The following is a 23,441-nucleotide window of genomic DNA, read 5'->3' on the forward strand; positions in this document are numbered from 1 at the left end:
CCTGTTAATCATGTCATCCAACTTGGCCAGGTCAGTGTGTGGAAATGCAGGCTCTTCATCTTCAAGTTGAGGTGGGGCATCACCTTGACCCTGTTCATCAGGGGGAGTAGCTGGGGAATTCTCATTTGAAGAATCAGGTGAAGACGTCTGAATTCAAATTGATGCAGTTCAGTAAATCAATCAAATCCATTTTTTAAACAGATGAAGACAGACACATGTGTACTTAAGCCAAATGCAAAAGTAGTGTATATTAATATATCCTATTTTTCTGTACAAGATTTCCAGTTCTGGTAGTTTTGTGTTTTCTTCCTTACTCAGTTTTTTCTTTCTTTTTTTTGGAATTATTGATTCATATTATGTATACTTTTAAAAAACTTTTTACGTGCCTTTGTAATAAGATAGACCTACTTCCTTTCTGCCCTACTTTTCACTTCTTCCTTTACTTTCTTTGGCACAAAAGACATTTCTTATGCTTTTTATTTTACTACATTTAGACTACATTTTGTTTATAGTATATAATTTAATATAGCAGTTTCACATTCCCTCTTCCCGAGAACATATTAAATTTAATTCTGTGTTTTAAACATACAAGTTATCTCAAAAATAATCAAAATCTTTAATATGGTCCCTGCAAAACTAGATCCCAAATTCTAACATATGGAAGCATACAGTTGCCATCTAGCATAATCTGGGAACCTTTTTTAAAAATTCAGGATCAATCCAAAGTAGTCTGACGCATTCAACTGGGCAATCACTTTGCATTCCAAGCATGCTACTTGCTGAGGGAAAAACTACTTTTCACCATCCGGTTTTTCTTACACTACTGTTGAAAAGCAGCAACAAGAAAAAGGACTTCTTTTTAAGTGTTTCCTTTCAAGATCTATATTATTTAAACAAAAGTCAATTGTTTCTGTATTTTCTATAATTTCAATCTTAGATTCATGCAATTGTTTTAAAAAGGAATAAATAAGATGAAAGAAAAATAACACAATATCAATCTTCCGAGCTTAGGCGACAGAACGTTCTCCAAAAGGTGTAAAAGCCAAACTTTAAATACTGCACTATTTTACGGAGTAAGCTTTCTCTGATGTATATCTTCAAACCTGTCACAAGGGGATAAAAATTATGCAAATAGAAAAATTAAAAAACCAGAAAGCAGTGTGAAGGCAAGGACCAACAGAAAACGGGATATTGAGAAAGTTTGCTTCCTTCAACAATCCAAAGACAAAATTGCTAAGAAATCAACCTACTGAACAACAGTGCAAAATTACTACCTTTTCAGTGTACACAGAGAAAGTATGTACAGTTATTTGTAGTTGAGTCAATATACACCACAAATCAAGTTATATCTTCTGTGTTATAACAACCCCAAATCCTGTCACACATTGCTGTGAAAGTATTTATTTTTGCTTCTGAGACTTCAGTCTAACTTAATATTTTCATTCTGCTTTTGAACAATTTACAATTATTTTTTCTGAGTCAGGCAGAAATACAAGTATTTTTGTTGCATAATAAAAAATTTATCAAAGCACCAGTATTCTGGGGTACCCATTTAATAAGTATAACCGTTTTTAAAAAAAATCTCCTTCATAAGTGACTGGATTTCTGCACAAATAACAGTACTATGGAAACACATAGGCTTTCGGGAATAACAGCCTACGCCATTCGATGCAAGAAGTGGTTTCAACTGACATATTTTAATACATGTTATATTTTTACTGCTCCACATTTTAAATTGTTTAAATTTATTTTCTTACATGCTACCCTGAGTTCACTGGGTGCATGCTGAGATATAAATAGTTTGGCAAATCTATATGAATAAGAAAATTTTGGAGATTAGAGGGAACTGATGGCCACTGAAACAGTGATAATTAGCATTAATAATAATGCCATCGATAAACAGGCCTATATAGAGCTGAGCTAAATAGTAAAGTAATGTGATAAAAGTTTTTCCTCCAAATTCCTACAAGAGATGAACCTCTTGATTTTCAGCTTCTTTCACACTGTCTCTAAAGATCTTTTCTTCAAGAACACTACTGACTGTAAGATAGCTGCTTTTAAACAATAGTACAAAAGGAAGGTCAAAGTCCTAGCAAGCACAAATGTCTGTTTAGGAAAGCCGACCAAAAGTTGATAATCTCAGAGGACTGTAGTTTATGACAATAAATATTTAAAGAGAATATTTCATGCAGTAAGTCAGTGACAAGGAAACTCCCTGCCTTACACCCTAAGGGCATTGGAGAGATTGCATCCTCTCCAACCATCTACAATTTTAGACCCAGGAGAAGTTTTTTCTGGAATCAATAAATAAATATTTTAACAAAAAACTTAAGATCTTTTTTTAAAAATTGAGGTCCCTTGGGGGAGCAAATACAGCCTTCTAACACCTGTCAGCTGCCCACCCCAGCAGTAAGTGTCATCTCTAGCAATATATGTCTACTGGAATTTATTTTTATCAACGAATTACAATGTACCATGATTTTTATCAATATAATTCAGTCAAAATATTTGTAATTTGATTACTGGGATGAGTATATAGCATACCTGATTCTGCTGGAGAGGAGGTTGGGACTGTCCATCAGGAGCCTGACCCTGACTGTCATTCCCTCCAACTGGAGAGCCACGGGTCGTGGCTGTCATACTCGAAACTGGGCAGATTTTTGCAATTTTGTCTGCTTATGTAGTTGTTGAGAGAGAAAAACTTATAGTCCGCTTAATAAAGTTGAAGTACCAGCATATGTCTGTTTTAAAAAGCTCCAACTCAAGAACAAGCCATCTTGCAGAGACCATTGCATAACCTGAAAAAGATACATTCGATATAAATGATTAATTTTGCTTTGAACCCAATCTTGAACATTACACGCATAAACCCAGTTCCTCATATCAGATATGATCTAAACAACTTTACTTCTACAGAGACTAACATTTGATGGACACAAATCTTGTGACCTAATTAAATGTCTCTTTTATCAAGATAGGAAGCCTTCTTCAGGCTTTAAAAATTGTGAAACTGGTAATAGGAGGATTCCATACCAATGATGAACATACTCTACTGCTTACAATACTATACTTCAAAAAATTAACCCTTGCTAAGTTTGGGACACCTAAGATTATGCACTCATCCCAATATCCCCTCCAGACAAGACTGGCAATCTCACTTAAAAGCATATAGATGAATAACAGCCATAAAACCTAACCAAATTAGAATGCAGGTGCATTCACACACATGTGCAGACCTTCAAATTAACTGCTAATTTAAGGTGATCTGATGTATTTTAGTTTTTTTCTTGGGCAAAGGAATACTCAAAGGTGGTTTGTCACTGCAGATTTATGAAATATCGCCTACAACACCTGGTATTCCTCAGCAATCTGCCGAACTTCTAAGATTAGAGATTTATTGCTTTTGGAATATGTGGCTAACAGAATTGGATCCACATATTAGGTTAATTTATCCAAACTAATGTAGTTAAGATTAAAAAGAAAATAATGGTATCTATACAGTAGAGTCTCACTTATCCAAGCCTCGCTTATCCAATGTTCTGGATTATCTAAGCCATTTTTGTGTCAATGTTTTCAATATATCGTAATATTTTGGTGCTAAATTCGTAAATACAGTAATTACAACATAACATTACTGCGTATTGAACTACTTTTTCTGTCAAATTTGTTGTATAACATGATGTTTTGGTGCTTAATTTGTAAAATCATAACCTAATTTGATGATTAATAGGCTTTTCCTTAATCCCTCCCTATTATCCAAGATATTCGCTTATCCAAGCTTCTGCCGGCCCGTTTAGCTTGGATAAGTGAGACTCTACTGTACTTGTTTAGTCCTAACCAGAGCAGACCTGTTCAATCAAAAGAATCTGCCTCCATCTCAATTCACAGATCTACTCATGGTGGAATAAGCAATGGAATGCCTGTCAACATTGAATGTTGGTTGTTTGATTTGATTTTATGATATATATATCCACTAATCTGAGGACTCTGTTCGTTTGATTACTAGGAATTCTTGACAAGGGAATATTTACAGCTATTTATTGTTAGGGGCAAAACGCAATCACAGGCCATAATGGATCAATGGCACTTGTAAAATCAACACTTATATAAGTCCCACTGATACAACAGATCTACTCTAGTTGGAAGAAAATGTATTTACCTCAGAGAGTAAACAGTGTGCCTATATAGATACTACTAAACTGCAACCCCAGCAACCTTAGTCAGTGTATCAATGGTGAGAAATGCTGAAAGTGGGTGTTCAACAATTTCTGGAGTGTTAGGTCCAATAAATTTTATTCCCAATTTGACATGCCACATTTTAATTGAAAACTTTTTATTTCAGGATGACTAGATCTTAATTTTCAACAGTCCAATAGTGAATGTATGAGACAGTTAAAATGTGAAAACACTGTTACTTAAGTGACACAAAAAAGAAAATGGTTGGAAGAAAGGTAGCAGCACCTTTCCAGACTGATTTATTTTGGCATGAGCTTTAAGGATGAATTAGCATGGATTTTAGTCCACTTCTTCAGAGAGATCCATTGAGTCAACATTAAAGCCATAAGTATATTAGCAGTCACACTGTTGTGGGGACATGATCAGAATGTAATAGGATACAGAAAGGTATAAATTGTGACCGTAAATCCTTAAAGAGTTGTGTTGCTTGTGCAATTATGAAGATCTAAATATATGTAGCATCCCAAGAAACCAGTATTCTTATTTATGCATTTTACTGATAGTCTGGAATGTGTGCATATGTCCCAATTCAGCTATTTTTTTCCAATTTTCCTTTGAAATTAAATATTAACATAAGGATGTTCCAATATCAGACATTCATCCTAAACAAAGAGTTGTTACTCAAATCAGAAAAGCTAAGTTCAAAGATCTTCAAATAATGGTCTAGAATAGCAAAAGTGTGTAGTGAGTTTGTATAGCCTGTAACTTCACATCTGCCACTTCCCTAATTTATTTCTGGGTTTCCTGTAGCATACATTTAATAATATTAGGGGAAAAAACGCTCAAATTAGAAGCATAGAATCATAGTTGGAAGATACCACATGGGTCATCTAGTCTTACCCCCTGCCATGCAGGAAAAGCACAATCAAAGTACTACTGACAGATGGCAATCCAGCCTGTCTGAAAGCCTCCAAAAAAAGGAGTTTCCACCAGACTCTGAAGCAGAGGGTGTTTTGATTGTGCTTTTCCTGCATGGATAGAAGGGGGTTGGCGTGGATGGTCCCTGGGGTCTTCCACTGAAATACTGTTACATTTATGTTGGTTAAAATTGTTTTTCATTTTAAATATTGTATTGTTCTTTCTCTCCTTTTTTGCATTACATGCTTTTTAAAATTAGTTCACACACTCTTCATCCATCTGTCACTGACACAGACTATCTGTCAAATTTTAATACACAATATGTCAAAACGTTTGCCCATGTCAGATATATATATATACATTACATATAATATATAATATAATTTATAAACATTTCTTGGGGCTCAACAAGAAATCTTTGCTTCAAAAAGGACTCTGCACCTAAAAGTTTGAGAACCCCTTCTCTAATCTGTTAAAGTCGTTTTGAATTCTGATCCTGTCGTCCTCTGGAGTATTAGCTATCCCTCCTAATTTGGTGTCATCTGCAAACTTGATAAGTATGCTCTTTAAACCTTCATCCAAGTAATTAATAAAGATGTTGAACAGAACTGGGCCCAGGAACGAACCTTGCAGTACTGTACTAGTCACTTCTTTCCCGGTTGAAAAGGAACCATTGGTGAGCACCCTTTTGGTTCGGTCACTTAACCAATTACAAATTCACCTAACAGTCATCTTGTCTAGTCCACATTTTACTAGTTTGTTCAAAAGAAGATTATAATTAATGTTAACTAAGGTTGCCTCTAAACTAGTAGGTTTCAAAGCAAACATTTAGAAGGAACTGTTAACCATAGTTTACCTAATATAAATGTTACAGCAAACTATGAAAGAGGGAAACATTGTATGTTTCTAATATCCTACCATAGTTTGTAGGACTGAAATATACTCTCTGACTATCAAGTAATTTAATAGTTAAGTTAATTCCCCTGATCAGTGACTCACAACCAGGACCAAAATCATTTGTTTTCGTCAGAGGCAAATTTCAAATTCAACTGCATCTTAACTTTCTTTACTTATAATGTACTAGCTGTGCCCGGCCACGCTTTGCTGTGGCATATGGTAATCATTTGTTGGCCAGGTGGAATAGCAGTGAATAGCCTTGCAGCCTCAAAGCCTAGCCGTTTTCTGAAATAGCTGGAGTAGCAACCTCAATCAAAGAGCCGCTGTGAAGCCTGCCTACTTCCTTTGTAGGGGAATAATTATTTGGCCAGCTTGAATTGCACTGAATAGTCTTGCAGCTTAAAAGCCTGGCCACTTTCTACATTGGGCATCCTTGCTAGGCCAGTTGAATGGGACGGAGTAGCCTCGTGGCTTCAAAGCCTGGGGGTTTTTCCATCTAGGGGAAATCTTGGTTGGCCAGGTTGAATAGCACTGAATAACCTTGCTGCTTGCAAGCCTGGCCGCTTTCCACCTTGCGGAATCCTTGGTTGGCCAGTTTGAATAGCAATTAATAGTCTCGGTGTGGCAAGTATGAATGCTACAATTAGTCACCTTGATTAGCATTTAATGGCCTTGCAGCTTCAAAGCCTGCATGCTTCCTGCCTGGGGGAATTCTTTGTTGGGAGGTGTTAGCTAGCCCTGATTGTTTCCTTTCTGAAATTCCCAATTTCCCTGCTTTCAGAGTGTTGCTCTTTATTTACTGTCCTGGTTTTAGAGATTATATTGTTCTGTATTATTATACCACAGTAATTATTACATGTTATATTTATAATCTTATGTTATCTGCTTAGAACTGGATTATATGAGGCCCTTTCTACACAGCTATATAAAATCCACACTGAACTGGATTATATGGCAGTGTGGACTCAAGATAATCCAGTTCAAAGCAGATACTGTAGATTATCCTGCCTTGGCATTCTGGTAATATAGCTGTGTGGAAGGGCACTGAGTCTACACTGCCATATACACAGCCGGGGGGAGGGGCTAAAGGCAGCAGGGTCTACCTTTCTGACTGGGAGTTAAGGGGAAGAAAGGCTCTTCCTCGTCCTCTGTAATTTGGACTATTTTTCTAGGGATTTTTTATTGAAAGACATAGATTGGATGACTATGTCTTTTGTGGCCAAATTTGGTGTGATTGGGTTCAGTGGTTTTGCTGTTTACTCCATAATAAAGTGCCACATTACATTTATATATATAAATAAATCTAATAAAGGAATGCCAACAAATACCACCTTACTGTAGCACGATCAAACAAAAATAGGTACAACTGATTTTTTTCTATTTTGTTTTTTTTTAAGTCAACATTTCTTGCAGCAATCACCTCACATACCAGACATCTCTAAATAGTCTTGTTTGTTATCAGAAGGATCCTATATGGAGCATAGAGGTTGTGCAGTAGCCCTGTAATGGTCTGAACAAAGATTAAGAGACCGAGAAGCCAACAGTAAAGTTACTCATTGTAAGACCCTCCTCTGAGCCCACAACGGACAACATTCTAGAGCCAGTGAGGCCGAACACTCCTAGAATTTGAGGTCCTCGTGCCTATAACAATCTTGCATTTATAGGGCTGACTCTGCCTCACAGCAGTTGGATGAACCATTCTCCTGTAAGAGCTCCATGATCCCAAGAGTCAGTATGCCAACACCAAGAGAATGCCTTAAAGGGACTCCTGAAAATAAGACGAAGTTCCAGATTCAGGCAAGGAGGTTATGCTTTTAATGACTTAGTGAGAAGGAGTGTAGCCTGGAGAGAGTCGCCCAAAAGTTTAACAGTGGGAATATGAGAGGAGGTATTTTCTATGTTTGTTCTCAGGATCTGGAACTGCCCTGCTGCAGAGGTCAGACTGGAATTCACTTTGCTATGCTTTTGTAGGCAGGCGTAGACATTTTGTTTTAGCATGCCTTTGATGGCTGATTGCTCAAGGGGGAAAGGGGCTTTTCAAAATGTACTGTACTAGAATCGCAGAGCTGGAAAAGATCACAAGGGCCATCCAGTCCAATATCAATCTGCCATGCAGGAATACACAATCAAAGCACTCCCAACAGATGGGCATTCCGCTTCTGTTTAAAAACCTTGAGACAGAGATTTCACCACACCCTAAAGCAGCATATTCAACTGTCAAACATTCTTCCTAATGTTTAAGTGGTTATTTCTTTTTCTGACGTTTTCTTTTTAATGGGATTTTAGTTCAATTTTTAGTTTTATTACCTGTATTTACTCGAGTCTAACGCACCATCAAATCTAATGCAAACCTCAAATTTAAAAACCCTGCAACCAAAAAAAAAGTATTTACGGATATAATGTGTGGCAGTAAAATATGTACTTTTTGTAATATGGCCATTACAGTTGCTGCTTGCTTAGAACCAAATCTTCCAGCAATGGAAAGGCAAACCTTGGGATGCATCTCTCCGCTGTAGAATGAAACCACTTTAACTGCCTTGGTTCAATGCTATGGAGTCATGGGGGCAGTAGTTTTAGAAGGCATTGAGTCTTCTTTGCCAAAAAGTGTGGATGCCTCACTAAACTAATCCCAGAATTACATAGTATTGAGCCATGGCAATTAAATTACAGATGACATCCCTCAAATAGGAGCTCCAGGTGCTCCTGGAACAGCTTCTCCTATTGCTTTTGCTCAGTACTAAGTATACCATATTACGCGGATCTAATGCGCAACCTAATTTGGCAAGGTGATTTAGCCATAAAAAGGTGAGTGTTAGATTCGGATAATATGGTATATTTTTCGTATCTGTATGACACAAGTTTTAAAGCTGCTACTGTTTTACCCTTTGTCCTGAGGCCCAGACTTGGGAACAAGAAAAGATATAAACAACAACAACAAGCAATAGTGGTGATGGTGGATAGTGGATATTTGCGCCTCAAACCAATAGACAGAAATATTTGTTCGTGAATAGTTTAACAAACCATGAATTGGATAAAATCTGTTAACATTTGTATATGCAGATTTATTTTGGATCCTTACATAAAGACCATTATAGCAGTCCAGATACAATGTAAGTGAGGCATATGTCACCAGCGGTAGCTAAGACATCTCTAGTAACAAGCAGAGTTAGTACACTAGAGTTAACTGTACAAATATAACCCAGGTGTGCACACTAACAGCATTTTTTTCTTCAAGGACAGTCTCATTCTATCCACAACAGTTTGAATCCCTAAATCCTGCTCTTCCTTTCAACTCACCAAAAACACCTGTTATTTGGATTAAGGCTGAATTATTTGCCTTTGATAAAACCATTAGGGACATCAGACACTAATTTAGGACAAAGCAAAGGATGAGTAAATGGAAAGGAGACTTAAAAGTTCAGCATCATTAACATACTGTGAACACTGAAGCCCAGAAGACCACAAAATTATCTGTCCCATGTGTATAGTAAGTAGCATGGGACACATGGCAGCATGACACCCTCACATGAATTTCTGAAATCACCCCTCAGTAATGCTTCAAAGTCCCAACCCAGAAAGATACTTCAAAAGAAGATTGTGACCAATGCTATAAAAAGTCACAGAAAGGTTTTCCTCAACAAAATCTTCTTGTTCTACTTCTGGTGTGCATCATTTGGCCAGATGATCTAAGCAGCCCCTGTCCACTTTGAAATATTTATATATACTGTACTTCTTATACAGCTGGGAACATTTGCAGCACTGAAATCTTCACTTATTTGAAAACAGATAGGTATGCTTTTGCACAATAATCTGTGTTAATTTTACAATAGTTAAATGCTTCTCTCTTTAACCAAGATTCACAATCGGGCAAGAGAACTCACTCCCCTGCCCGCCTGCTCCCTTTCCTTGGAATTGCAGGACTTGACTAAACTCCCAGCTCTATGGGGAATCTCACACTTAGAATAGAAAGGAATAGCTTTATTGTGATTGTGCTAAATGAAACGCCTTCCCCAGCACACACCACAAAACAACACATCCATTCCTCCACACCCCAACCACCACCATACAGCCCCCAATGCCACATCAATGCGAAACCACTGAGTTCAACATAGCCATAGCTCTAGGATAAAAGCTATCTCTCTGTCTCTCTGTCTTTGTCACTCTGTACTGTTTGCCAGATGGCAATAATTTAAAAAATAAAAAAGAATATGCTGGATGAGATGTATCCCGAAGAATTTTCTGAGTTTTCTTAAGGCTGAGGACCTATAAAGCTCTTCCAAAGAGGGGAGAAGGCAACCAATGATTCTCTGTGAAGAAGTGGTGACCTTTTGAAGTCCCTTCCTGTCTTCCACTGTGCCATTACCAAACCGCACGCAGATGCACTCACCCAAGCAAGAGAACAAAGAGTACGACTATTATGGTGGTAATAGTTGCCAACCCACCTTGGGGGGAAGGGGTTTGAGACTACTACGTGATAGCGATTACTATTGTGATGAAATACGGGTACTCCCCTTCCTGCTTGCTCCACGGGCTTTCAAAATGTAGACAGTGCTGTAGGAGTGATAATTGATTATGGCAGAAGTTGTGGGAATCAGAAGGAATACACTAATGGAGATGCCCCTTACCATCTTTTTTCCACGTGCTTATGAACTCAAGAATAAGATTTATTTAATTCAGTGACAGATCCACTCATTAACTGTTTCTGCACTCTGTGTGGGCAAATAAACAGCTACAGCTGGAGTACTGAAAACCTACCAGTAACCCACATTATATCTGCTAACTAAATGTGTTCCTCACCATTGGTAAAGTTGTCTCAGGTGATGAGAACCGCAGTCCAACAACTTCTGTAGAGATGCAATTCGCCAACCCTGATTTAAAGAGTGGGAAAATACATCATTTAACGTCTTTCATACATCCTAATGGAAATTATTTGTGTATGTTAAACTATAACCAATTTATAACCACAGTTTACAATTGCCCAATAACTTCTATGTCACTTCCAAATATTTCATAGGTTATATCTACTGCTACTTGTATTTCCCCTACTCCTGCCATACTTCCAATTTTTTAAAGCTTTCACTCTTGAAATACAATTACAAGTTCACAACCACAGATATGAATATATTTTTGTAAGAGAAGAATTAGAGGAGTGACAACAATATTAAGAAACAAACAGAACAGTATAAAAATTCTCTAGCAAGTGTTATAAGGCAAAACAAATACATATACATTTTGGAATTTATATTTGGAAAAGGTCTGATTCACAAATTAATAACCGGCATTATAGGATGATGTTTATAGATGCATTTCTATCCACCTACAGGAAAATGTATTAGTAAAACAAAATTTCTCAAATATGGTCTATGTTGGGATTATACATTTCTAGGTTAATATTAGGGGTCATTTACTGTATAAAATTATCTATTCTTTTAATATTTCTCAATGTAATTATTACAAAATATGCTGTGCAAGAAAGAAAAAAATACAAATATTCCGTGTATTTCTACAACAAATCTTAGTGAATATTTATTCTAGCGACTAGAATAAGGGAATATTACCAAGTTATCTTATCTTTCAGCAGTTGTTTCTTACTAATCAGAGTAGCAAGCACACTAAGATTCAGAGAACTCCCTCTAGTGGCAGTCATTGAAGAAGTGAAATCAATCCAATAATTTAACTGATAAAAAAATGCTGGAATTTATATCAAAGACATATAAAGTAAGATACAAAAGAAAATCCATCTTAGTTCTTTCTTCATTTACTTCATCAATTTTCTCCTTAGTGTGCTTCATACATAAAGCATATGAGCATATACAGAAAGTGCCTTATATCAACTATGCATGTGTCTCTTTGAAAGGTAGGCTATACATCTTCTAGATAAAAGTTGTCCTTGCCTAGCAGTACTTCCTGTCAGATGTATTATTTGTTCCTTTTAAAAGGAGATGCTAGTGCTTTCCAAATATGGGTCTGAGAAGTTGTTGGTCTCCAACCAGGGAGTTGGGGAGTCAAAGTCTACCAACATGTGGAAACCTATATTTGGAAACCTCTATTCTAGTGACCACACCAAGGACCTCTGCATAAAGTATGTGTTCTACAACTGAGCTCCCACTGCAACTATTTAAACAAACGTCTTAACTCTTACTTTACAGAAAAGGATAATTGTAAAACCTTCTCTTATTTAGAGGTGAAAACAATCAGCACTAAATCACCATATATACTTCTAAAAACAAATAATGTAAGTATAGCAGTATCTGCACTGGAAGTAAGACATCCAAAATATCAATGGTCAGAAAGAAAACTAGCACATCTGTGTGAAATAATTGGGGGGGGGGGGGTAATAGACTTTGTGTTTAAGGACATGTATTTCTGAATGAAATTCTTTTCTAAAACCGGACAGTCTACAGTTAACATAATGGAAAGAGTTGAACGTGTTCAAAGAACAACTGTCTAAACGTTCTGGTTTTTTTAACCTAATTCTTGCACACTTTGTTTCAGTATCTATGAGTAAGCCAACTATTAGGGTAAACAACTGTTTAAAGGAAGGCCACTATGAGGGAGTTACTTTACCAAAAGTTTCACAAGAGAAGGTAACAGAGACTTTTACAAGTTAAGTTACTGGCTGGCCATTTATACTTTAATATTTTGTGAAATATTTCGTGAAATAGTTGGATTTCCAGTATTTTAGTGTAAGCCACAAACCTATAATGGAAGTATATGTATCTAAAACCCCAAAACAGGCAATATATTTATGTTTTGATAAGAAATGCAGTGTTACAGTTAACCTAAGTTATCAATATTTTAGAAGAAAAAGTCTAATTAGGCAGGCTTGTTACTCAGACTCGTCACATAGCTTTCACGTTTTTTATAACGATCAGCAGAGCAATTACTTTAACAGCTTGGTCAGAGTAACAATAATAATTATTATCATTATTATTATCATTTTATTTCTTATCCATCTCTCCTCGTGGCTCGAGGCAGGTTACCGAATAATTGGAACACATCAACATTGTAAAAATATCACAAATACATATATTAAAATGTATTTCTATAAAAGATACATATTAAAATGCATTTCTATGAAGTACATATTAAAATACACAAAACAGAGATTAAACAAAGGACACAAGTTTAACATTTATGCTTAAAAACTGGCTTGGTGGGTTTGCTGGAAGAGATAGGTATTTAGATGGTTTTAAAATTTTGACAGCTCATTTAGCTGTTGGAGCTCTTTCGGCAAGTCGTTCCAGTCTTGGGATAGCCAATGAAAAGGTCCTCTGTACTGATATTTCCAAAACCCCACTCAACTTTTGCTAGAAAGGCAGAAAAGAATATTCTTTCGCTGTTCCCTTCCTGCTAGATTATATTTTTATTATTTTTATTTGTCCAGTATTAAAAAATTACACCCACTACAAACAATGGTGGGAAAGATTTAAATAACCTTGGCTGACTTAAGCCTACCCTGGTGTTGGCGGCATGGCAGAGGGTGAAGAGGGCTTTAGACACTGCACTGCGGAGCTCTGTCTGTTTCAAACAAGAGTTCCCCTCTCTGATGTCAGATCTCTGATAATGAAGCACTATCTCAAATCTTGGAAAGGAAATTCTTATCTGTCCCGTGTCTTCTGGGAAATCATCCCAGAACTATAAAATGTACATTGAAATTTAGAAAAAGCGAAGTTTTCGTAAAACAACCATTTTAGAAGTGAGACTGACACATTACAGATTCAGGACAAGATCACATTAGCGTTAAAATGAAGGCTTTTGTCTCCTTATCTCCCAGTTTGCTCCTGGGAAATATAGTTTAGGGCCTTCCTTTTCAGCTAGAAAAGCCCACAGCATCCCTAAATTACATTTCCCAAAATTCTGCATGAGCAATAGAGATATGGAAGCCTCCAGTCTATAACGCTAATGTGATCTTGTCTTCATTCCCACCCCAAACTAATGAACAGTAGTTTCTGATGACTAAATACTGCTGAATATTTTACTAAGATGTAGACAGTTTACTTAGAATCAGAGTTGGAAGAAACCATAAGCGGCAAACTTCTTTCATAGAAGACAAATATAATGGAAAAGAACCCTTCAAATTCTATCCATTACTTACAATTGAGTGTGTCAATTTAGAATACGGCTGAGCAGGTCACAACTCAAAGCACTTCAACACTATTCTTCCTGAACCCTTTTGGAAATTACTTGGTATACATGAACAACTTATTACTGCACTTTACCAAGCGAGGCAAAAAAAATTATTGGTGCAATTTTTTTCTTTTAGCTGGTACATGTGAGAAATAGAATAAGCAGTTCCTGAACTAAACAAGCAGAAATATTAAGATGTTGTAGAAGTAAGTGCTAGCATTCCCAAATTTCAATTTACTTTAATAATGGCACCCTACTAAAATAGGGTTTCATAAATAATAATCTTTGCTAGCTTTATTTTCATTAATTTAGCTTTGATTACAATTCTCGAGACCACAGTTCAAGTCCCCACTCAGTCATGAAACCACTAGGTGACCTTGAACAAGTCAGACACTCTCAGCCTTAGAGAAAAGCAAAAGCCCTCTGAACAACTCTTAACAGGAAAATCTATGATAAGGTCAACTTAAGAGTCACCGTAGCTTAGAAACAACCTGAAGCACATAACAATCCACTCCATTAAAATGATTTAAATACCCTAAAGAAATCATATCCCATTTGCTAAAGGAAGCTATGTGGAGCCAGCCCTAGTAAGTACCTGAATGGGAGACAACCAATGAATATTAGGAGACATGAACTATATTTCAGACAAAGGAACTGGCAAAACCATCTCTGATGATTCTTGCCTAAGAAAACAGTATGAAATTCATGGGGTTCCCATGTATCATCAGGTGACTTGAAGGCAAAGACATACATGCAAACAAATACGGACATACTATTGTGCCATTTTCATTTAATAGGTTTACCTTGTCCCCCTCCCCCTCTCTACAGGGAAACTTGAAAGATTGAGGAGGTTCACAAATCTTGAGAGGGGGAAACTGAGAAGGAAATCTGCAAAACAATATTACAAAGAATTAGCATGTTAAGAGAGTACTGAATACTAAGACATTGGGGGAGGGGAGAGACAGAGAAATGGGACTGAGAAATGGAACATTAGAAAAGGGCATGCAACCTTTTACTGCAGGCCACCTGTTCTGCTCTATTGTGCAGGAAGCTTTAATTTTCAAAGCAGTTGCAACTGTGAATCAGCTGCTTCCATTAACAACCACAGTGTTCATTTTAATACTTTTTCCCAGTTATTAAAATGACTGTTTCATGACTTTTGTATTTGAGAAGATTTTTGCACTGTTATTGTATTATGCATTCAAGCCAACGTCAACATACAATCATTCTATCCTAATGGTTTTCTTTGCAGGATTTCTATAGAAGAGGTTTGCCACTGATTTCTACTCAGGCAGAGAGTGTGGCTTGCCCAAAATTCACCCAGAGGGATTTCATCGCTGAGTGGGGATTCAAACCCTAGTCTCCCAGAGTGATCAATCCACTACACCACACTGGAACCAACTCCTGCTCCTATAACTGAAATCAACAAGTTAGGAGGTATACAAAAACAAAACTAACAAAAAGATAAAACCTAAAAAGCTTTTTACTTATTAATAATACAGTCCTCCACAGTCATACAAGTAAATGCTTTCATTTGAGTAAATGCATCCATGGGCAACAAATATAATATTGTGTGGAGTCCCACAAGTCATTGATCTGTTCATATGGATCATTATTATTGCACATATGAAAAACGTCACTAATCATTTCAATTACCAACGTCTTAACAGTAGTAGAGAAAGAGTTTGATCAATCTTTAAATGTTCAAATTAAACTTAGATCTGAAAATGTGAATGAGAGGAAAAGGCTAAAGCAACAAAATATGTCCACAAGTTCTGCACACATTTTCCTGTAAAAACATATGACATTTCATGTTCTATTTGCTTTCCATCAATATAAACAACTTTTATTTGTTAAACTCTTTATTCTCTGAAATCAAAGTACGAAAATCCCCAACCCAGTAACAGTTTAGAATTTCTTTCCCAGAGAATTTTGCAGTAGATGCTCATCTGACATCTTCTGATAAATGAGAGAACAAGTTTGTGAACTCAGAATTTGTAATATGTGAACTTTTGAATTCTGTGTAGATGATGATAATGGTTTTCATATAGTGTCTTCAGTGTGCATGGAGATTTTCATGAGCGGGCTACAATTGTCACTTCCCTGTCCCCAGCTTTACAATCCAAAAGAGGATGGCAGTGAGGGAGTGTGTTATGTCCAGCAGATGTAGGCTGTTTTTCTACCTCCGAGGCCTCACCAGTAGTAGTTATGATAGAATGAGGGCCTTTCCTCAGTGGCCGAGCCTAGGCATGACTGCAAATATATCCATCTTTACTCAAGTCTAATGCGCCATTTAATCTAACTTGCACCTCAATTTTCAAAACAGTGAAACCGAAAAAAGTATTTGCTGCTCAATGTAACGTGCAGTGGCAAAAAGTGCACTCCTTAGAATTTGGCCAAAAAAGATGCATATTACTGTTGCTGCCTGTTTACGATTCCTTCTCTAAAAACTTGAATTTCCTTGGCTCAATGCTATGGAATCATAGGGACTGTAGTTTTGCAAGGCCTTGAGCCTTCTCTGCCAAAGAATGTTGATGCCTCAAACCAAACTATAAATCCCAGGAGAGTATGACATTGGGCCATGGAAATTCAATTACAGGTCCCCCAAATAGGAGTTCCAGGCGCTTCTGAACAGCTTTCCCCTTTGCTCAGGATTAAGATTACCAAATATTATTGTGAATGCAACGCACACAATTTTGGCAAGATAATTTAGCCAAAAAAGGTAAGCATTAGATTTGAGTAAATGGGTATGTATTAAAGACTCGTTCAGGTCAGTGGCTCTCAGTGTTGTTTTAACTGTCTGCAAGGGGAAGGCAACGGCAAAGCTTCTCTGAAGAAATCTTGCAAAGAAAGACCAAGGACTGGGTCATCATAAGTCAATGTCAGAGAAATGTGGATCAATTGAAAGTTAAGAACAAGTACCTTGTTACATTAGAAAATTTCTTCTTTTTCCAATGTGAAAATTTTTAATTCAGTTTGCCACTTCAAGCACCATGAAGTCAGGAAATGCCATCGAAACAATGTAAGTTACTTCATAAAGTTGCTTTAAGATGAAGATGCTGCTCTATGATTTTTGAACATAACATGAGATTAAACATTTATTTTAAAATATCTTCTGTACTACATCATACAGTGGAGTGTTGGACTACAACTCTGGAGATGAGGATTTGAATCCCTGCTCGTCCATAGAAACCCATTGGGAGACCTCTGGCACACCATTCTCTCTCTGCCTCAGAGAGAGATAATCCCCTTCTAAACAAATCTTGCCAAAGAAGTCTCATGATAGGTTTACCATTTAGTCAGAAACAACTTGAAGGCACCCAACAATACTGAATCATAAGCGAAGTCTATTTAGCATGATAGCAGAATTCCTAGAATGAAATTATAACCAATACTTCTTAGTGTCCAATAGCTATATGTAAAGGGCATTATGGTGGCCAAGGCTGCATATTGCTTGGATATCTGAGAGTATCTTTCCCTCAAGATAGCAGAGAAGGCCTTGTTTTAAATTTACTCATTCCTACATGCATATTCTGCACAACTCAGCTTTCTCTGTTTTAGCCAAAAGTGTGTCTGAGTTCTATACCCAAGGAAACCAATCTAAGCTACATTTTACTCGTCTCTGCTTTTAAAATCAGAACATGATTTTCATATGTTTTACCTCAACTTATTGCTGGACTTTGGGGCTGTGTTATTACTAATGTATTAGTAAAATAAAGGGGCTGTTTTTGTTTAACTTATTTCTGACTAAATTCAGCAAGCTGCCCAGAATTCATCTGAAATCAGATGGGATAGAATTCTAAAAAGTATTTCTTCAAAGCAAACATGAATATCTAAGAACTAGCAAACCATACAGAATCCCCTACCCCACTTATTTTCTCTACCATCTGAAATTGGCAAGCTCTTCAGCTTCATTCAGAGACAGTAGTACCCCTCCAAGTATAGAAATGAATGATACCCCAGAGCTTTCTTTTACAAATCCACCTACAATGTTGAAGTGAATACAGATTAGGGTTGGGCTCGGTATTTGTCTCATATGTTTCATGCATGTATCTGTACTGTACCGTTCATTCATATTGAATGATACAGCAGAGCTGCCACCACATGGATGAAGTAGTTAAACAAGAGTGAAAGCAACACAAAACTATTTGCATTGCTGCCCTTCGTTCCTCTGCCTGCTTGCCGCTTGTTGCCTCTTGCCTGTCTCAGTGCTTGCAGCCTGCTTATTCTTTAAGCCCAGGTCTCCTCGCAGATCGAGAGGGAGACATCTCAGAATCAGTGGTGCCTTAAGCTCCTGCCTTTAAGCCCAGATCTCCTCACAGATCGAGAGGTCTCAGAATCATTGGTATCTTAAGCCCTTAGGTTAGAGGGCGGGACCAGCGGGGAAAAATGGAATGTTTTTAAGGAGATTTATAGAAAGAAAACAAATCTCTAAAATTTGGGGGATGACCCAAACCTTGCAAGAGTTAGTGGGCTAAAACTGGTTGATATGCCCTCCATGTGTGGCAAATCTTGACCCCTCTAGCCTTAAAACTGAGTGGGAGGAGAGTGTGGGCAGCTCGTCCATTACCACCAATAGGACAAATGCATTTGTGTAATTGGATGGTAAAACGAAAGAGCTCATTCGTATGAACAGTTTCGTAAACGGCAGACGGAATGGTGTCATACGAATGAAACGAACAATAAACGATTTCATACAAATGCACAACCCTAATACAGATTCTCCTCTTTCAAGTTTTCTGAGAATTAAGGGAAGGCCTTCTGAACAGTACACTGTTAATCTCAGAAAAAACTTCTTCAGTATCTGGATCCTTCATAGGTTCCAGCAGTATGAAATCTGATTTCATCTTTATGAACTGCTTTAATTTTTTTTTTATTAACTTCACTTATATACCGCTTTTCTCACGCCAAGTGGAGGACTCAAAGCGGTTCCCAAACATATTATGGCAAAATTCAATGCCTATATAAAACAATAATGACATACAACTATCAATTAAATCATAAAACACAATGACATTAAATCATGGAGTTACAAACATACTAATATAAACATTAAAATCACATAATCCGAAAATCATAGTCCAGGGCTGTTCCAATATCAATCTCTACTGCACATAATCGCTGATCATTCCTTTTATTGCCTATTGCCCGAAGGCTTGGTTCCATAGCCAAATTTTTACTTTTTTCTGAAGGCCAGAATGGAGGGCGCTGATCTAATTCCGTTGGGAAGGGAGTTCCATAGTCAAGGAGCCACCGAGAAGGCCCTGTCTCTCGTCCCCACCAGTCGTGCCTGTGAAGGAGGTGGGCGACAGGTAAGCTGGGCCAGAACCAGAGCCTTTTAACTATAAAAAGTGTTATATTTAAAAGGCATATACGTTGTAAATTAAATGAATGGATAAAACGAGTTATTTTAAGACCTTCCTCTGACATATAGAGCTAAATCTCCTTTAACGAACACAATAGAAATCCATACTGTCAGATATATAGTGAGGTCTGAAGTTTCATATCACAATGAAAAGAATAACACGTTTATGCCAAATAACAGCCTAAGTTTCAATAAGTCACAAGAAAGTCTACTTCATTCTGTTTCTTCTTCAGCCTTTAAGAATATCCTCAAGAAAAGCGCCCACAACACAGTATTTCATGTGTCTTTAGAATATAAAGCAAATATTTACCACTAGGTCAACTTCAACTAGAAAAGAGAGATTAGCTTTCCTGCAATAAACATTGACTGCTCATCTTTTAATATGGTTTTCGGAAATTAGCCGAGGAACTAACACATCAGGGATAGTATCACTTTTCCAGTAAAAGAATTCTTACTTCCAAATATTATTTGCTAAATTATGGAAGTCTTGGGAGTCTTAAACGATTTCCTGAGCATATCTACTTCTATTTGTAGCTGCCTTCAAATAGGCATCTATTACGAAAAGAATGGTCATTAAGTAAGACATCAGAGAAGCAAAGCTCTAACACTGAAGGTTCAAATGCAATTTTACTCTGGACAGTGCAGTTTTTCTGGCAGTACTTCTTTCCTTGTGACAAACATCTACAAAATTCTCACTATTACTAATTCCTCAGATGGCAGCCAAACTGTCTTAAGGATCTGATCAGTCAAAGACCATTTTATTTCCCTTCTCTTTCTTCCTTATGACCAGGATTATTGAGCTATGGACACCAGAATCTGCTTCTTACAATTCCACGGTTGTATATTTGTTTCAGTTGTCCAGAACAATAGTACTCAAAAGTATTTAACTGATACTATTAACACAAAAGAAAAGTATAATTGTCCTCCCACATTTGTGGTTTTGACTTTTATAGATTCTATTATTCATGGATTTGATAAAATGTTTTCTCTGTATGAATCTTTATGGTCAATTCCTCTTGTCATACTGGAGGACCTAGAGATTTCTAGAGAGAGCAGTCCTCTAGGAATCTCAAAGTCGTTCGGTGTGATTTGGTCAGTTTCCAATGGAAGTCAACCAGAGACCTGCTGAAAACCTAGAAATTCCTAAATAATTTATTCTTTCGTGTAATAGTGGTTTTTCATTTTCACAGGTTCTGTACACATCCTGAGGTCTCTGAAAAAGAAAGTCACACTGAGTTCCATCAGTAGTCAGCAAATCTTCCCTCAGTTGTTAGGCAAGTCCAAAACTCTGTGGAGGACACTAGCAGAGAACCTAATGAAGTCCATAAAACATCTCAATCACCTGAAAAGGGACATCAGGGATCGCAGTAATCACAAGATTACTGCATTTATCTTCAGTGCAAGCAAAGTGATGCTTGCACTGTGATGCTCGACAGCAGTACATGTGAAAACAACCTTGGGAGTCCTCATGGACATGTTAAACATGAGCCTACAATGTGAAGTAGCAGCTAAAAAAACCAATGGGATTTTGGCCAGCATAAACAGGACTATAGTGTCTAAATCCAGGGAAGTCATGCTACCCCTCTATTCTGCCTTGGTCAGACCATACCTGAAATACTGTGTCCAATTCTGGGCAACGCAATTGAAGGGAAATGTTGACAAGCTGGAATGTGTCTAGAGGAGGGCGACTAAAATGAAAAAGGGCCTGGAGAACAAGCCCTATGAGGAGAGGCTTAAAGAACTGGGCATGTTTAGCCTGCAGAAGAGAAGGCTGAGAGGAGACATGATAACCATGTATAAATATGTGAGAGGAAGCTTGTTTTCTGCTGCCCTGGAGACTAGGCTTTAAACTACAGGAAAGGAAATTCCACCTGAACATCAGGAAGAACTTCCTCACTGTGAGAGCTGTTCGGCAGTGGAACTCTCTGCCCCGGACTGTGGTGGAGGCTCCTTCTTTGGAGACTTTTAAGCAGAGACTGGATGGCCATCTATTGGGGGTGTTTTGAATGCGATTTCCTGCCTCTTGGCAGGGGGTTGGACTGAATGGCCCATGAGGTCTCTTCCAACTCTATGATTCTATGAAAACTCCATAACAAAAATTTTCAACATACAGTAGAGTCTCACTAATCCAAGCTAAACGGGCCGGCAGAAGCTTGGATAAGCGAATATCTTGGATTATAAGGACTGATCAAGGAAAAGCCTATTAAAACATCAAATTAGATTATGATTTTACAAATTAAGCACCAAAACTTCATGTTATACAACAAATTTGACAGAAAAAGTAGTTCAATACGCAGTAATGTTATGTTGTAATTACTGTATTTATGAATTTAGCACCAAAATATCACGATATATTGGAAACACTGACTACAAAAATGGCTTGGATTATCCAGAGGCTTGGATAAGCGAGGCTTGGATTAGTGAGACTCTACTGTATATGGAGTGAAAAATGCCAGATATCCAAGTTGTGTTCAGGAAAAGAAGAGGCAGTAGGGATCATAATGCAAATAAACACTGGATAACTGAGCATAGCAAAGAATTTCAACAGAAAAACAGTCTGTGTTTTATAGACTACAAGAAAGTCAATAGATAATAAAAAGCTCTGGATCAATTTTAAAGAAGTGAAGTTGCCACAATACCAGACTGTCATGATACGTAACCTCTACTTATGACAAGAGATTGTACTTAGGACAGAACATGAGGAAATGTTTTTAACTGGCGAGGGGGTCAGTCAAAGCTACATTTTATCACCCTACCTATATGTCAAAAATATCACACATAATGCAGGATTTAGAGAAAAGAGATATGAAAATTCTCCAACAATCTAAGATATGCTGGCAACTCCATACTACTAGCAGAAAATAGCAAAGACTTGGAACAATTACTGAGGAAAGTCAAGGCCAAAAGTGCAAAGATGGGTTTACAGTTAAATATTAAGAAAACAAAAATAATAATCACAGAATATTTAAATAATTTTAAAACACAGAAATAGTTCAAAATTTTCCATATCTTGGATCAATCATTAAACAGAGTGCTAACTGCTATCAAGAAATCAGAAGAAAACTAGCACTTGAAAAGGCTGCTATGAAGGAACTAGATAACATCCTGAAGTATAAAGATAGTCAACCAAATACTAAAATTAGGATGGTCTGTGTCATTGTGTTTCTATGTATAATTGTGAAAACTGGACAGCAAGGAAACCTGATAGGAAGAAAATCCATTCATCTGATAAGGGTTCTCAGGATATTGTAGACTGCTAAGAAGACAATTAAGAAGGTCCTAGAACAAATTAGAACTGAACTCTATCTGGAAGTCAAGAAGACTAAACAGAGGCTATTGAATTTTGGTCAAATCATGAGAATATATGACTCATTAGAAAAGATGACGACACTTGGTAAGATGGAGGGCACTAGAAAGAGGAAGACAGCATTCCTCAGAAGATGAATGGATAGACAAGAGCTCACTTTGAGAGAAAAGCATATTATAAATTCAATAAACAAACAAATCAAAGTAAGTCGGAGCTGACTAGAAGGCATCTAACAATAACAAAACAGTGGGCAAGACACATGCTTCTAGTGATATTCCCCATCATGTGAGCAAAGTATTTTCAGTATCTGTAGCAGTGCTTAAATTGAAACCACTGCTGTTAATACAAGATATGAAGTTTTAACCAAAAAAAAAACCCCAATAAAATGGAGACAAAAGACTTCTGAAGATATTACAACACTAAAGGTAAAGGTTTTCCCTGACATTAAGTCCAGTCATGTCTGACTCTGGGGGTTGGTGCTCATCTCAATTTCTTAGCCGAAGAGCCGGCGTTGTCCGTAGACACCTCCAAGGTCATGTGGCCGGCATGACTGCATGGAGCACTGTTACCTTCCTGCCGGAGCGGTACCTATTGATCTACTCACATTGGCCTGTTTTTGAACTGCTAGGTTGGCAGAAGCTGGAGCTA

At 37.2% G+C, this 23,441-nt stretch overlaps 1 protein-coding gene across 4 annotated transcripts in view; it reads right to left on the bottom strand.

Annotated features, from left to right (window-relative positions):
• Positions 1–23,441, bottom strand: part of usp9x (ubiquitin specific peptidase 9 X-linked) — a 98,408-nt gene that overhangs the window by 69,253 nt on the left and 5,714 nt on the right. For 2 of the 4 annotated variants that reach the window (XM_003218942.4, XM_016992434.2), the window contains exons 2-3: positions 2,545–2,798; positions 2–147 (exon numbers count right to left, since the gene is read on the bottom strand). In XM_003218942.4, the coding sequence (XP_003218990.1) occupies positions 2–147; positions 2,545–2,640 (242 nt within the window). In that variant the 5' untranslated portion in view covers positions 2,641–2,798. Of the gene's footprint in view, position 1; positions 148–2,544; positions 2,799–10,788; positions 10,860–14,924; positions 14,942–23,441 lie in introns of those variants that run through there. The other 2 variants (XM_016992436.2, XM_016992435.2) reach the window with 2 other exon arrangements.

The sequence above is a fragment of the Anolis carolinensis genome, chromosome 3 (genome assembly GCF_035594765.1).
Source record: "Anolis carolinensis isolate JA03-04 chromosome 3, rAnoCar3.1.pri, whole genome shotgun sequence".
Lineage (NCBI taxonomy): Eukaryota > Metazoa > Chordata > Lepidosauria > Squamata > Dactyloidae > Anolis > Anolis carolinensis.